The sequence below is a fragment of the Bactrocera neohumeralis genome, unplaced genomic scaffold (genome assembly GCF_024586455.1).
Source record: "Bactrocera neohumeralis isolate Rockhampton unplaced genomic scaffold, APGP_CSIRO_Bneo_wtdbg2-racon-allhic-juicebox.fasta_v2 cluster09, whole genome shotgun sequence".
Classification (NCBI taxonomy): domain Eukaryota; kingdom Metazoa; phylum Arthropoda; class Insecta; order Diptera; family Tephritidae; genus Bactrocera; species Bactrocera neohumeralis.
This window is the reverse complement of record NW_026089622.1, coordinates 33,570,287-33,586,180: the sequence shown is the minus strand read 5'-3', so window position 1 is coordinate 33,586,180 and position 15,894 is coordinate 33,570,287. Positions and strand designations below refer to the sequence as shown.

General features: G+C 34.3%; 2 protein-coding genes across 2 annotated transcripts in view; both read right to left on the bottom strand.

The window, feature by feature from the left end:
• LOC126764085 (uncharacterized) overlaps positions 1 to 15,894 on the bottom strand; it is a 532,840-nt gene that overhangs the window by 446,049 nt on the left and 70,897 nt on the right. The gene's annotated exons all lie outside the window — the stretch shown is intronic.
• On the bottom strand, positions 2,110 to 4,196 carry LOC126764061 (uncharacterized). Its single transcript, XM_050481817.1, has 2 exons — positions 2,528 to 4,196; positions 2,110 to 2,429 (listed from the first exon to the last, which is right to left on the bottom strand). Exons 1-2 carry the CDS (start codon positions 3,968 to 3,970, stop codon positions 2,403 to 2,405), a joined length of 1,470 nt encoding a protein of 489 aa, XP_050337774.1. The 5' UTR covers positions 3,971 to 4,196; the 3' UTR covers positions 2,110 to 2,402.

Sequence of the window (15,894 nt, the reverse complement as noted above, 5' to 3'; positions counted from 1 at the left end):
CAGGGTATAATTTCACATATTTTGTAAAGGCATCGATGACCACTAAAATGTACTTCTTTTTTGATATTATCGACGGAAGGGGGCCTAAGTGGTCCACATGAATCGTATCGAAAGGTATCGGTATTTTGGGAATACTGTGTAGAGTTGCTGCATTATTATTTGAAGATGCTGAATAGTAAATACACTTTAGGCAATTTCGAATAAAATTATGTACGTAAGTTTTCATCTGCGGGAACCAATAATATTTTTTAATTGCTGTACAGCACTTTTCTGTAGCTAAGTGGCCCATTTTCTCATGCGTCGTTCTAATTATATTATTTATCATTTCATCAGGGACATATAGCTGTGAGTGACCTGCAGGTGATTTATGGTACACCAACCCATCTTTCAACTCAAAATTTTTCACTTCAGATTGTTCTAAGTTTTGTCGCAGTTCTACAATGCGGGGGTCTCTATTTTGCGTAACTTGCAAGTGAAAATCTAATTCCGCAGTGTCAATGTATGCAATTGTTTGATTAGTTCTACTTAAGGCATCCACGTGAGCCATGGATGTACCAGGTCTATGCTGGATTGAATAATTATAATTTTCTAAGAACAATGCCCATCTAGCAATTTTTGCTGAACTGCTTCTATTATTTAACGTCATAGCCAACGAATCACAGTCAGTAACAATTTTGAACGGAATGCCCATTAAGTAAATATGGAAGCGCTTAAGTGCATAAATAATTGCTAAAGTTTCTAATTCGTAACTGTGTAATCTAGATTCAGGGGCGGAAGTAGTTTTTGAAAAGTAAGAAATCGGATGAAATTTTTTGTCATCTTGTTTCTGAAGTAACATTGCCCCAAAACCCGAGGCACTGGCATCGCAATGTAATTCTGTTTCAGCTTCAGGGTTGTAAATCGATAAAATAGGGGCCTCTAACAATTTTGTACGCAAGGTAGTGAAGGCTTGTTTGCACTCTTCAGTGAACTGAAATTGTTCATTTTTCTTCAATAATTTAGTCATTGGACGGGCAATCTTGGAGAACGAGGGTACAAAGCAGCGGAAGTATGAAAAAAGACCATGGCAACGTTCCATTTCCTTTCTATTCTTAGGTTCTGGATATTCCTGAATTGCTTGCAAGTGTGACCGTTTGGGTGAAATGCCAGCAGAGTTGGCTAAGTATCCTAAGTATTCTAATTCGTCGTAAGCAAATCGGCATTTTTTGGGCTGAATTCGAAGACCGTTTCGAGCCAAAATTTCAAAAAGTCTCTTAAGGGTTTCCAAATGAGACTTAAAATCTTTCGAAGCTATTAAAATGTCATCCATAAATACTACCACTAACCCCTCTTTGATGAGGTCACCTACAATCAATTTTACGAAGCGCATAAATTCAGCAGGAGCGTTGCATAAACCGAAGGGCATATATAAATATTCGTATTGACCATCAGGAGTCACGAAGGAAGTGTATTTTATTGAATCAGGATGCATCTTCACGTGATGATATCCACTTTTTAAATCAATAACCGAAAAATAACTTTTCCCCCCCAAGTGTTCAATGCAATCGTCGACTAATGGCATAGGAAAATTATCGCGTATAGTTATTTTGTTCAGTGGTTTATAATCTACACATTTCCGGAGGGAGCCATCTTTTTTCGGTACAGGTATTATTGCAAAGGCATAAGGTGATCGACTTGGTCTAATTATTCCTTCTTTTAACAAATCATCTACTATTGCTTTTATTTCATTTCTCTCTTTATGGCATAATCGTCTTGGTCTACAGTATATAGGAGTTTCATGCGTAAGGTTAATTTTCATAAGATATTCTAATGGCTTAACTTTTTCTGAAGGAAATTCGAAATAAACTTCTGTTATTGTTTGTCGCAACTCTGATGACAACCTTGACGGAAGATGTGGATTAATGTCTAAGGAATTCAAATCGGAAGGCACAATAGCACATAAATTTGCAAATTCTAACTCCATCGGGCTGATATTTGACTTTTCTTCAGTGTGTTTCACTATTATTTTCTCTTTCTCCCTTGTAACACCCCCTTGATTAAGCGATTCAATTGTACTCTTTGTGTGACAGAAGTGAGTGGCCAATAAATCAAATGAACACAGAACATCAGTAAGTTTTGACTCTAACTTCGTACAAATGGCAGCTTTATTTAATTCTTTCAATCTTTTCGTATCATAAATGTATTTTATTTGACACATTGTAATATTTGCTTTTTTCATAAAATCACGGCCTACAAGCATCGGTATTGACATAAGATTATTCGGCAAGGTTAATAATTTCTGATTGATTGATTGATTTCGGAAGTTTATTTTGCAATTGATATTCCCATACGTCTTGAGTCTATCATTTCCTAGGCCATTGTACTGAGTCTCTTTCAATTGATTTGGTAATTCGAATGGAACTTCACTCCGTTTGATTAAACTGCGGGGGCTGCCCGAATCAAATAAACAAAAAATATTTTTATTTAATTTAAAGTTTTTACTGTGTTCACTGTGTTCACGGTTAGACTTATCAAAAACAACACTTACCATTTGCATTTCACTAATTGGTTCCACTCTAGCATCATTCATTCCGTTGGCATTAAGGACGGCAGCAACAGTGGTACGGTGTGGGCATTCACGATACACATGTTCGGTGGATGAGCACTTAAAACAGGAGTTCGCTGGTCGTTTCGGCAGTGGACATTGGCTTTGATAATGCCCGAATTTGGAGCAATTGTAGCATCGGATTGTTTCCATGGTTGGAGCTGCGGTAGGGCGAACTGACGTGGCGTTGGCCGCATTTGATCGATGAGTTGTTGGCTGAAGTGCACTGGCCGCATTACGATTAATTATTGCTATTTGTTTTGATCCTAATGGTGGTTGGAAGCGTAGACGTTCATATCGTTCCGCAAATTCCTTCAGTTCATTAATAGAGCGTGCTGGAAACAAATGACCGATTCTTGATGAAGTGTCACCTGTTCCACTAATAATCATTTCGATCAATTCGTCTTCCGTAATTTTTGAATACATCGCTATCTCTTGCATATCCAAAATGTAACGATGGGTGGTTTCATCAGGGCGTAAGCGTCGATTTTTCAGCAGTTGATACACTTCATTCATTGTGCGCATGCGGCCAAATTCACCAATAAGTTTAGCTTTGAGCTCTTCATAATCGGATACCGTAATCGTGCGTGCAAAAACCTGGGCTGTTCCACTCAACATACGACGACATGCAATGAATTTCATACGCTCATCGAATTGCAGCATTGCAAAAGCATCATCCAAGTCACTAATCCACTTATTCACATCGTAATGGTCATCGGCTGTAAATTTAGACATCATTGATTCAATGACACTTACGTCAGTCCAACGGGTTTTTGCAGCAGGTGCTTGCTGTTGTAGCGTAAGTTGATTAATCTCTGCTTGAAGCATCAACAGTTCGCGTTTTTTACGCAATTGGATCAGCAATCGTTCGGTCTCATCTTCGTCCAAATTGTTTGAAATTGTAGCACTTGGAACAACGGTATTCATTTGCACGGTTGTTACAGCAGTGGACAATTGGGCACTTGTTGTAGCAGTAGCCGATGGACCACTTGAAACAACAACACTCATAGCGGGGGTAGTTACCAATGCACGTGTATCAGCAGTTGACAATTTAGCACTGACATAAGCGGCAGTTGTTGTTACATCTGTAAGCACATTTGAATTTTGAACACTCGTAGTGGCGATGAACGTAGGTACACTCGTAACAACAGGTTGAATTGATTGCACAATCGTAGCGGGAATTGAAGTTTGAGTATTTTTGTCGGCGGCGGCATCTGGATCTTCAAGGGCATTCGCGTTTTCCTCTTTTTCACTTGCTTTCGTTACCTCGGAAATGTATTCATCATATAGCGGTCGCAACTGGTTCATCGTGGCATCAGGATCGAATTGAATACCCGTTTGCAGTAGCACTTTCATGACTTGGGCACGTGATAACAAATTCGACATCGTGGCAGCAACAACAACAATCAGGAAAAAAAAAAACGTGGTAAATGCACTGTCTACAGAAAACGTGAAATGAAAAACGAAGAATTCTGGTTTCGGCAGTGTTTTTTTTTTTTTTTGTGTTTAATTATGCGGCAGTCGATTTAAATTAACTCCATCCCACTTCTGAGATGTGATGGCCGGAATCAATTGATTTAAACTTTTATTTCGTACGTGCGCAGCACGTCTCGCTTCGTTGACAGTCAGTTTAAAAAAGAACGATAAAACTCATTCGCCCAGCAAAGCACACAAGACATTCCCCATTTGACAATTGACACTTCTTACAGCAGTCGTTCATTCTATTACATTCATCGCATTCTCTTACATTCTATTACATTCTATTGCACTCTTACAGTACACAACAAATTGCATTATATATATATCTTTTAGGCGGCCTTCAACCGAAGGGCTCATACAAAAAGTGGACAAGGTGCTGGAAGAACGCCTACCATGAACCCACTCTACAATTCGCTAAAGTTCCTCGAGCCTACATTAAATGTTGAAGCGAGCACCACTTCAAATTTAATAAATGTAAGTATATATATGTATATATAATAATTTATAAAAAAAATATTAATATTTATTTTTCATGTGTTTATTTGTTATTATAGGACAGCTCGTCAACCCCTGACCAGGGGGGTTATTATAATTTTGTTGTTATTTTATAGCTCAGCATAATGCCGTTTAAATATAGAATCTTTAACTAGTCAAATGAAATGATGTATCTAATGTTCCTTTTTTATATCTTTTTATATATATTTTTAAATGAACTTAATATTTTTATAATTAGTAATAAAATAATAAATATAAAATAAGAATTGATTGTTTTATTTAAAATTCAGAAAGTTTTTAAAATAGGTATAATGGAAATATTTTGTATTTACAAAATAAGTTAAATTATAGAATTACACATTTATAAATGAGAAAGATAGGAGTAAACTACAAAGAAGAGTTATGCAATATTGTCCTATTATATTGCCATTCAACCTCTCCATGAGGAGTCATGAAATATTCCATAAATCTTTCACGGACATTTATCGCGCTGTCTGCTGGTCTACCTAAAACACTGCTTGGCCGAACTGATGGAAGCATTCCATTTTCCTCCAACTCCATTCGCCAATTACCTGGATCGGTAATGCCATTTGTGTCTTTGTCTACGTCAGACATTCGTATATATATAGACTTGCTTATTAATAGGTAATTATGTAATACACAAATCGCGAGGACAATAACTGTCGCATGTTCGGGAGTAACGTCCATTGGTCTTCTGAGGATCCGAAAACGCGATGCACAAATGCCAAACACATTTTCCACCACATTTCTTGCTCTGGATAGCCTATAATTAAATATTTTGTACGACATCACTTGATTGCGGAAGCTGAATGGTTTCATTAAGTATGTTTTTAAAGGAAAAGCGTCGTCAGCTACAATGACAAATGGCATTTCATCACTTTCATGTGGAAGTGACTTCGCTGGCGGAAAATTTAAACTGTTTTCTGCAAGTGAAGTCGAAAGAGCACATCTGAAAAATAATAATGTTTTTTAGTTATTAACATTCAATGATATTATTTTATATTAGTTTTACCTTGCGAAAACGCCTCCATCAGATTCCCGACCATAAGCTCCAAATTCAACAAATAAAAATTTATAATCGGCATCAACCATAGCCATCAAAACGATGCTATTGTATTTCTTGTAGTTGAAATACTCAGAACCGCAGTTCGCAGGCGCCTGAATCGCTATATGTTTCCCATCCAACGCACCGCAACAATTAGGGAAATTCCATCGCTGGTAAAAACGTTCCGCTATTTCTGTCCATTCCTCATGAGTGTTTGGAACCTTATTAGAAAATATTTTATATTTTATCACTGACTAACGTGAATATGCATGAATACTCACTTTTAAAAACTCGTCCTTTAAAGCTTTAAAAATTGCACTACACGTGTTGTGCACTATATGGCAGATGGTAGTTTTCCCCAATAGAAAAACACTCATCAAACTCGAGAAATTATCACCTGTGGCTAAATAGCGTAGTGTTACCGCCAGTCTTTCACCGACCGAGATCGCTTCACGGAATCGTGTGTTTCTTTTGTAAATATATGGAGTAAGACGCACCCCTAAAACATCGAAATCCTCCAGAGTCATCCTCAGGAAGTTCTTCAACCACTTTGGGTCCTGAGAAATCAGCTTGGATCGAAGTGTGGAGTAAAATCCACTGGTGCAACGATTCCTTAATCCTGGTCTAATCCACCACTGCTTTGGTTTCCTTTGCTGAGTCCTTTTCTTTTTCCAAGCTTTTAATGACGTTATAAGACATAACGCCGCAGTTACTATTGTAATTTTTCTATTTTTATTCATTTTTACACTTTCACGCACTTATTTAAAAATAATTATATCTTCAATTTAACAGCTGTCAAAATTGCCTGTTCACAATTGACATAAATGAATACAGGTGGTCAATCATCTGACACCAAAAATTGACGACAGTTTTTGAAAGGCACTGCAGTATCGACATTCGGTCAGTTTGGATGTTGTAATGAAAACGCATTTGCCACCAAAAGCACAGCTGTTCGTTGAGGCAGTTTTTGATGTCAATTATTTTGACCTAGTGAAAACCAGGCATTAGTCTCAAAATATTGACTCAAACTTGAGTCCTGGTAATTAGCAGGTCACAAAACCAAAAAGAACTCTTGTCCGCCATTTTGAATATACTGAATAGAGATCATCACAGATATTAATCGATTGTAGTTATTTTCTATATTGTAAGCAACTCAAACACGAAAAGGTTAAAAATAAATCACTTTTACATAAATTTCGTAAATATTATGAAACAAAGTCAACATTTATTTTTACTTTTATTGATAATTATGTTTTTTGACTATGTCATAGAAAATTTAATATTTGTTATCGACATATTTATTTTCATTCAAGTTTAAAAAGATCTCTGAATAATGAAATGTAATAGATTTTGTGACTGTCACTTACAGAATAGCAAAAATTGTCTGTAACTCAAAATCTCAAATTTAAAGACTTGAGACAGTATCACAGTACAGAATCGCACGGTAAAAGACATTAAAGATAACACAGACAGAGAAAACATTTTACAATTCACTCATAACAGAGGTATACTAGACGAAGTGCTCACTCAAATATTCCCATACTGTAACGAACTAATGACCGATAACGAAAGTTAAATTCGTCGGAATAGGCACGACAGCCCTACTGAATAAACTACAAATTAAACATACGCGAACAATTATCCAGATATAGTGAATAAAATTTAAAAAAGCCAGAGCATAGTATCATAACAAGTATCATAACAAAAAAAGAGTACACAGTGAAAGAAAATCGTGAGGACAGAATTTTGACAACACAGGGGAGAGTCATACATAAAGACAATATACGAAATGTCCATACTTAAAAACTTGAACTTACTACTTCTATCTCACCAATAATTGTCGACAATGACTCACACAGTAACTGACGTCTCAGATTAAAAATATATATTAACCACAACAGATTCTTGGTACATATACATTAAAGACGACTACCTATTTCTCATGGTAAATTTAACGGTTATCCTAGAACGTAATGAAAACATAGCAGAATCAATAGGGAACACCCTAAATTAGAACTCATAAAAGACATTGCATTAATACAACGAATAGTTACTCACAAAAATGAGTATACTACACAGAAGTTCGTAAAATAAATACACAAGCTATGGAAAATTTAGTGAATATATTTGAATTTTTTTGATGCACATTTAAAGTTTGAACTCTTATCGACTATATTTGAACATAAATTAATTCGTTTATTTACCATTATCTATGGGGTTCATATCAGGTGATTGTGGAGGAGTTTTAATCTGGTTTGAAGCATTATGAAGCAACCATTCTTTAACCATCATCGCTGTGTGTTTTGGATCGTTGTCTTGCTGGAACCAAAACATGGACGGAAGCTTTATTTTCTCCATGCTTGGACGTAAATTTGACTTCAGTATATTCAAATAAATCTCCTTGGTCATGTTGCATTCAATAAATTGAATGGTGCCCACTCCATTAGCTCCCATAGACCCTCACAGCATAACTGAACCACCGCCAAGTTTCACTGTCCCAACTAAATTTTTACTTTTTAGCTTCGTGTTTGCCTTTCTCCACACAATTTGTCGTCCATCAGATCCCCAAATATTAATGTTTGTTTCATCAGTGAACATTACACTTTCCCAGAAACTTAGAGGCTTATCAACGTGAGCTTTCGCGAATTCAAGCCGTTTTTTCTTATTTACACTCGAGATAAATGGCTTTTTACGTGCTATCCGACCATGCAAATTATTTTTGCGAGGAACACAATGAACTGTTTCAGTTGATAGTTGTTTATTTATTCTTTTTGACACTTCATCGTTAATTTAGGAACACTTATCTTTGGGTTTAATTCCACTTTACGTACAATATTACGCTCATCAACCTCAGACAAAATTTTTTTGCTGCCTCTCCCACCGGAATTTCGCAATGTTCCTTCATATCTCCATTTATTTATAATTTTTTGGACTATGCAAAGAGGTCTACCAATCATTTTAGCAATTTGTCTTTACGATTTACCTTCACAGCACAATTTTATCACTAATTCCCTTATTTCCTTAGTTGTCTCCTTTCTAGTACCAGCCATGACGAAAATAATGCACAAAATACAATAAATTGCGTATCTAACGATAATACACGACAAAAACTTTAAAACGTATTTAAACGTCAGCATGATCACATAACTGAAAAAAGATATCCAGAGATGCCACATATAAAATGCAAATGTATACTCAATTTTGAGACCCAAATTTATCAATACATTTAGTTTTTTGTTTAAGAATTTAGTTAATGTTAAAGAAAAAAGTTATTTTATGTTGAATTATAGTTATTAAGATTTCAATTTCCAAATGTGTATCAAAAAAATTCAAATCCATCCACAAAATTTTCCGTAGTTTGTGTATTTCTTTTACGAACTCCTGTGTATACTCATTTTTGTGAGTAACGTATGTAAGTACTTAAAAATCAGCTATTAGTTAGACGACAAAGAAGAGCTTTAAATTTCTTAGGCAATATATTTAGATTCATTACAGGAGTACCCGATCACGATGACGCGATATCGTGGTATATAATAATAAACAACAAGTAATAAACTCTCAGTTCGAAAATCTTTTGAAACAAATGAACTTCAAACTTTTTAAACAAAAAACGGTTATACTAGAAATACACCGCGAACTACTAGCGGTTAGGGCTACTATTAATTTCGCAAAAAATAAAAACTTTTATTCCTGGCCAATAAATCTTGAAGAAGTAAAAAGAATTATAAAAAACTAAAATACAACTCTACAAGTTATATATATTCTGGAGTACTCGGATATTTATATAGCAAGAATCTCTGATACATTTATAATTATATATAAATATCCATTAATAACAAAGAAATGTGAAACTTATGTTGTAACTCCAATAAAATACCAGCACGGTAAATTAATCTTAGAACCATATGTTGCAAAATGTGAAAATAAATATATTTATATAAATATAAATAAATAAATATATGTATATCAATAACAAAATTGATAAAAGTATAAGTAATATGAGCAAATATATGCATAGTCAACAAATAGAAAACAATAATTGTACAATATCAATATTAGAAAATAGAGAAGCTTCACGTAAAGTAAAAGAAGAAAATAATGATCCTTTATATCAAATAAGCCAGGGTAACATTTTAATTGAAGGTAAACATATTGTACCTTACCTCATACAATTCAGAAATATTGTAAGTAGAAATAAACAATAAAAATATCAGAATCAAAAAGAAGAAATTAAAGAATACATAAAGATTCGCAATCAAGAAATAATAAAATTATTAAAAGTCCTAAATCGAGAATCTACATAATTATAGATTTACCAATATACAGAAACTTCACACGTTTACAATACCGTTTGAAGAACAGCCGGCAAAAATAGCTATGCTTTTGTATTTTGTATATTACTCAATAAAGATCGCTCCTATACGAAAATAGGAGCTAAAATATACTTTTGTTCAAAATAACCCAAGTGTTATTAATTCCAATTAACAAATTGGATTTCCTTGAATACGCACACAAAATTTCATCAGTCGTTTAAGAGGAGTTTAGTGACATACATACGAACACAAGAAATGTATATATGAGATTTAGTTTAAGTGGTTTTATTTATTCAGTTACGCGCCCGTTTGCTGTTTTGTTAGGATTGCTTTTAGTTTTTGATGTTATGGTTTTTGAATGAATTTTTCGCTGTATACTTTTGTCAATATTTTAATTTATTAAACAATATATATATGATGTATAATCCTTACGAATGAAACAAAACTCCTTTTGAACCATTGTCCCTTTATATGGTAAACAGAAAAAATTTTGATTATACATGTATATGTGTATAATTTTTTAATCCTGAAGACATCCTCTATCTGCCCCTACCCTCAGATCGCGGCGCCAAAGGAATCGTAATCATACCATCCTTCGCATTGCCCATTTTTTTGGCTATCCATACTGAAAGTAGTTTGTTTGGTTATTGCTATAGTTAGAGAAAAGTACCCCACAATCCACCTTTAGGTTAAATTACCGTTTAACGGCTACCAGTGTTTTCTGCTAAAGCACTGAATACACTTGCAGACTTGTCTATACTACATGGCAAGTATGACATACCGTCGCATCGTGTAAAGCCTGGTCTGCATACCAAATTTTAGGTCTGCATACACGTATGAAGAAAATGCAAATGTTTCAATTTTTCTGTTGGTTGTTGCGACATGTATGTTCGTTTATTGTACGCAATGCAGACAGAACCTCATACTTCGAAAGAATACAGAGCGATAGGTAGTGCGCGAGTTAAGGAATGTATTCCTTACAATAGTAACAAATATCAAATCAACCTTTATTTTCAGTAAACAGAATGCAGAAATACACTATCACTACAACAAACAATCCTAAATAAACAAGTATCAAAACAACATTGAGTTTGAATACAACAACAACCTTATCTTAAAACAAAGCAAATGTATCTAGGCAAACAATATATATGTAAACAAACCTAAACAAATAATACAATCTGTATTTAGACAAACTATCAACTAGTAATAAGTAAACATACTAGTTAGTATAAATAGAAGTAAGAAACATGTAATATGTTAGTCTTAAGAGTATAAATAAAGAGTACACATTTCGGTGCAGCTCAAAATATATTCTTTTGACTCATTTTTGCTTAATGTAAACCGGGATGGCAAATTTATTTCCGCAAGGAATAAATCAAAAAATTCCACAGGAAGTGGGAATTCCAGCACTAAATGCCTGAAAAAAGTGCAGAAACAAATGGCAATGGATATAAGTAAAAGTCCTGTAAAAGCGGACAATACTTCCAGAATGAATCAATAGCAGATCCTGAAAAAACGGACAGCAGCGAATTCAGTAAGATTCACAACAGACCCTGGAACAGCGGACAGCGACAATTCCTGAAAAAGTGGAACAAGGAACAAAGGTATAAGTCCTGAAAGAGTGGATAATACTTTCACCAAGATTCGCAATAGACCCTGAAACAGCGGACAACGTTGAATCCTGGAAAAGATAAAACAAAAAATACCACATTCTCACCAAGACGAGACACCAGCATCACCACATACAAAATTAAAGCATGGGTAAGAATAAACAAATATCAACGAAGAAATCTTTGGAATCAATTTCAACAACGACAACCTCCATCAGTCCCAATGGACGTGGATCGACTTTGTCAAAGATAAAATTCAGCAATTGTTAAATGACGGAATGACACAGCCAATAATTCCAAAAAAAGGCACCGAAAGCAAGGCAAGCCAAAAAAGGAAAATTACTGTTGAATTTTAGAAAATTGACGCTAATTAAAAACTAAATTACACAGTACAACAGCTAATCTGGGGGGCGAGAAATTCGAAGTCAGGGTGATGGTACTAGGTCAGTATAGTAAAACTCTCAAAGGGTTTGGCGTTCGTATGTGTTAGTTTTTTTTATGACCTTTTAAATTACACAGTACAACAGCTAATCTGGGGGGTGAGAAATTCCAAGTCAGGGTGATGGTACTAGGTCAGTATAGTAAAACCCTCAAAGGGTTTGGCGTTCGTATGTGTCAGTTTTTTTATGACCTTTTAAATTTTTTTTTTTTGTAAGACATTATTTATTTTATTTGAAATTATTTCGTAGTCTTCATGGTCTGGACTTCCTGCAATCCATTTCCAAGCGCTACCCAGGAAATTTATTGATCTTTTTATTTTTTGCTCTACTTTTAGATTGTTAAGTTGGGCTCTTATCTGTGTTATTAAGCGGGATATGAAGGATTAGTTAGAGTTTTTGCGGATAGTTTCAGTTTTAATAGTCGCTTCTATGTGGTCAAGTGTCTCCGTATATTTTTCTATGTCAATTTCATGTATTATCCTAAATGCTCCTGTTTGTAGTCTAGCCGTTCCTGTTTCTATTGTTATTAATTGGGAGTTTGAGTAGTCGATGATCTGTACTTCCGCCAGGCATAGCGGTATTAATATTCTGGAAAAGAATGTCAGTACATATTTAGTTACGTATTCTACTTTTGTGAATAATTTGTCCTTTTTCGGTTAACACGGTACTATTTCTATCTTCCTTAACTATTTTCTTACTGTAGGGCTTACTTAACTTAGTTCCTAATCTCCTATTTTTCTTAACAAATATTATTTGTCCTGGTAGATATGATTTTATTTCCTTCTTATTTTTATTATGGTATTCGATATCCTTTCTTTGTTTCTCAGCTAATTTTTCTAAATTGCTTTGTCTAGTTCTTTCTATGTCCTCAAGGGTAAATGAAACATTTCTATGAAAAAAATAGGTCTACTGGTCTTTTAAGAGTTGTGGAATGAACTGTAAGTAGTAAGAAAAATATAATATTTCTTAAAGGTTTTCTGACGTCTTCTATTGCTCTGCTATTTAGGCTTTTTGTTATGGCGTATTTTGTAAATTTATCTGAAGCTGTCATGACTATTTTTCCCTCTGTTAAAAATATATCAATATGGACTGTGTGTCCTGGATATATTGGTAATGGAGTTTCTGCAATTTTCGGTTGATTGGGATGTCTCTCGTACTTATTTTCTTTACAAACGGTGCAGTTGGCATTTTATTTTATTTAACATACCTGGAAAATATTTTGTTTCGAGAATTTGTGTTTTATTTTCAGTGGCATTCCTATGTGTTCTTAAATGCTCTTTTAATATGACGTTCTCCTGTTCTTGTTCGTTACTAATATCTTCAACTAATTTTTGGGTATATCGGCTTTTAATGTTACTAAAATGAATAGGATAGATATTTTACATCATACCCATTATCCTTTCTTCTGTATGAATTCCATTCATAACAGATGGGTTAAGGTAACGTTTCATGTAAGAAATCAATAGCTGTTCGTTGTACTCTGGTTCGGTAATTATATGTCTATAAACTGTTGGAAAAATTATTTTAAATTGATATGAAGATATTTCATCGATCTTGAAAAAAATTTGGTTTTTGAAAACATTAATTGGAACTTCTGTACAAGGGATTAAATTGTGACTTGAGCTTTCATCGCTATGAATCGTAGGTGTGAGTGAATTTATTTATATTGGTATCCTTGAAAGGGCGTCTGCAACTACATTTGTTTTACCATGTTTGTAAGTTAGTTCATAGTTATATTCTTCTAAAATGGCTTTCCATCGCTTCATTTTACTATTAGTATTCTTATGGTTTAAGGCATAGGTAAGAGGTTGATGATCGGTGATAATTTTCACTTTTTTTGGACCGTAGAGGTAATTTCTAAGAGAATTAAGTGACCATATTATACCAAGCATTTCTTTCTCATTGGTAGCATAATGCTCTTCGGCTTTGCTTAAAGCTCTGGATATGAAAGTAATTGGTCTACCGTCTTGCGATAGGACGGCACCTAACGCCAAATCTGAGGCGTCGGTCGTTAGTTCAAATCTTTATCGAAATTTGGATGCGCTAAAACTATATCCTTGGATACTATTTAACTTTTATTTTATTAAATGCTTCTAAGGCCTCGTTGTCTAATTCTAATTCTATTTTTTTCGAGTTCCGTTTGGAGACATGACCGGCTTCTCCTCTTAATAGTGCTGTTAATGGTTTAGCTACTTTTGCGTAATCCTGGATAAATCGTCGGTAATAACCTGACATACCTAGGAAGGATCTTAATTCTTTGAGAGTTTGTGGAACTGGAAATTTAGCTACCGCTTCTACTTTTTCGGGGTTGGTTTTTATCCCATTTAAACTGATTACATATCCTAAAAATTCTACTTCCTTTTTAGCAAATGTGAATTTGTCTAATTGGATTTTCATATTTCCATTTTCTAATGTTTGGAATACTAACTGTTTATGCGACATCTGGTCGTGAGATATTTTGCTACGCCGCGCATATCATCCTCACAGCACTCATCACACACAATCCACACCCAACATACTAAAGGTCACATAACCCAATACAACACAACATGTCATCCACACAAACACAGCTACACATCATACCAACCACACTACACACCAACACTTCGCCGTTTTCACCACTCACAACCGATACAAAAGGATTGGTCACATCGGAATGAGCGCCTTTTTTCGTTTTACCCGTGACCTCTAAGGTTTTCGCCATCGAAGCTTTCGTCGACACAACGCTCTACAAAGTTTAAAAATTACTAAGTTAAACCAAAGTGCTAGTGAAATTTTGTATAAAGCATTCTTTTGAACATTTGTTGTGAATACCGAACAATCATTAAAAGGAAAAAAAGAGAAAATAAAAAAAACCATTCATTTGAAAGTGAAATACTTTGTTTTTTTATTTCAAAGAAAATTTGCCATTAAAAAAAAATTCCAGGTGCAAGTGCAAGTGCAACAAGTGCAAGTGCAACAAGTGAGTGCAACAAGTGAGTATATCACCAACATCCGGGTGAACAAAGGGTTTGCAATTAAACAAATGGTCCTTCGAGCCTTTTGAAAGGCACCTAGAAGAAAAAAGAAAAGAAAAATACAGAGTACAAGATACTCATACATACATATTAACAGTGAAAATAAATTATAATAAACGCGAAACAAATTGAAACAAACTAACACAAAACTCACTAAAAACTAAAAGCGGGCGCGATTTAATGAGAATAAATGAAAAAAAGAACAAAACATTAAGCACGGGAGAGGAATCCAGCAGGAAAGCAGAGAGAAGGAATGCTACATACAGCAATAACGCCGGAGCAAGGAAAAAAAACTAAACTCAGAGGAGAAGGAATATTCGCTTAAATAAGTATCTCACCCTCTGAAAGACCCTTGGCGGAAATTAATGTGAGTCCAGTCCAATATATTTTTTTTTTAAATTGAAGTTTTATGCACGCATGTATATACATATGTATGTATTTTTTTTTCTTTTAAGTAACAGTTAGTAATATTTCGGCATGCAGTTACTTATAAAAAATTCTCAACTGATCTTGATAATATATATATACATATATATTATATATATACAGTATAACGGTTCGGTATATATGTATGTATGTACCGAAATAACTGACCTGCCTATAAGCTTATTTTGTGTTTCCAAATACACCGCAATATAACTCAAAAAATAAAATTAAATTAAAATTTTACAAAGTCAAGTATACCAACTTGCAACTATCCGGCGATACCCCTTGGGCTAGTAAGCAACAAGCAGGATCGTGTACAACTAATAAGCAAAGGCGATTAAAAAAAAAGAGAAAAAATATATATATATACATATAAGAGAAATACATATATGTATATATATAGACCTTATTAATATATATAATAATAAGTGCAACACATGTGTGCATATATTTTAGGATTT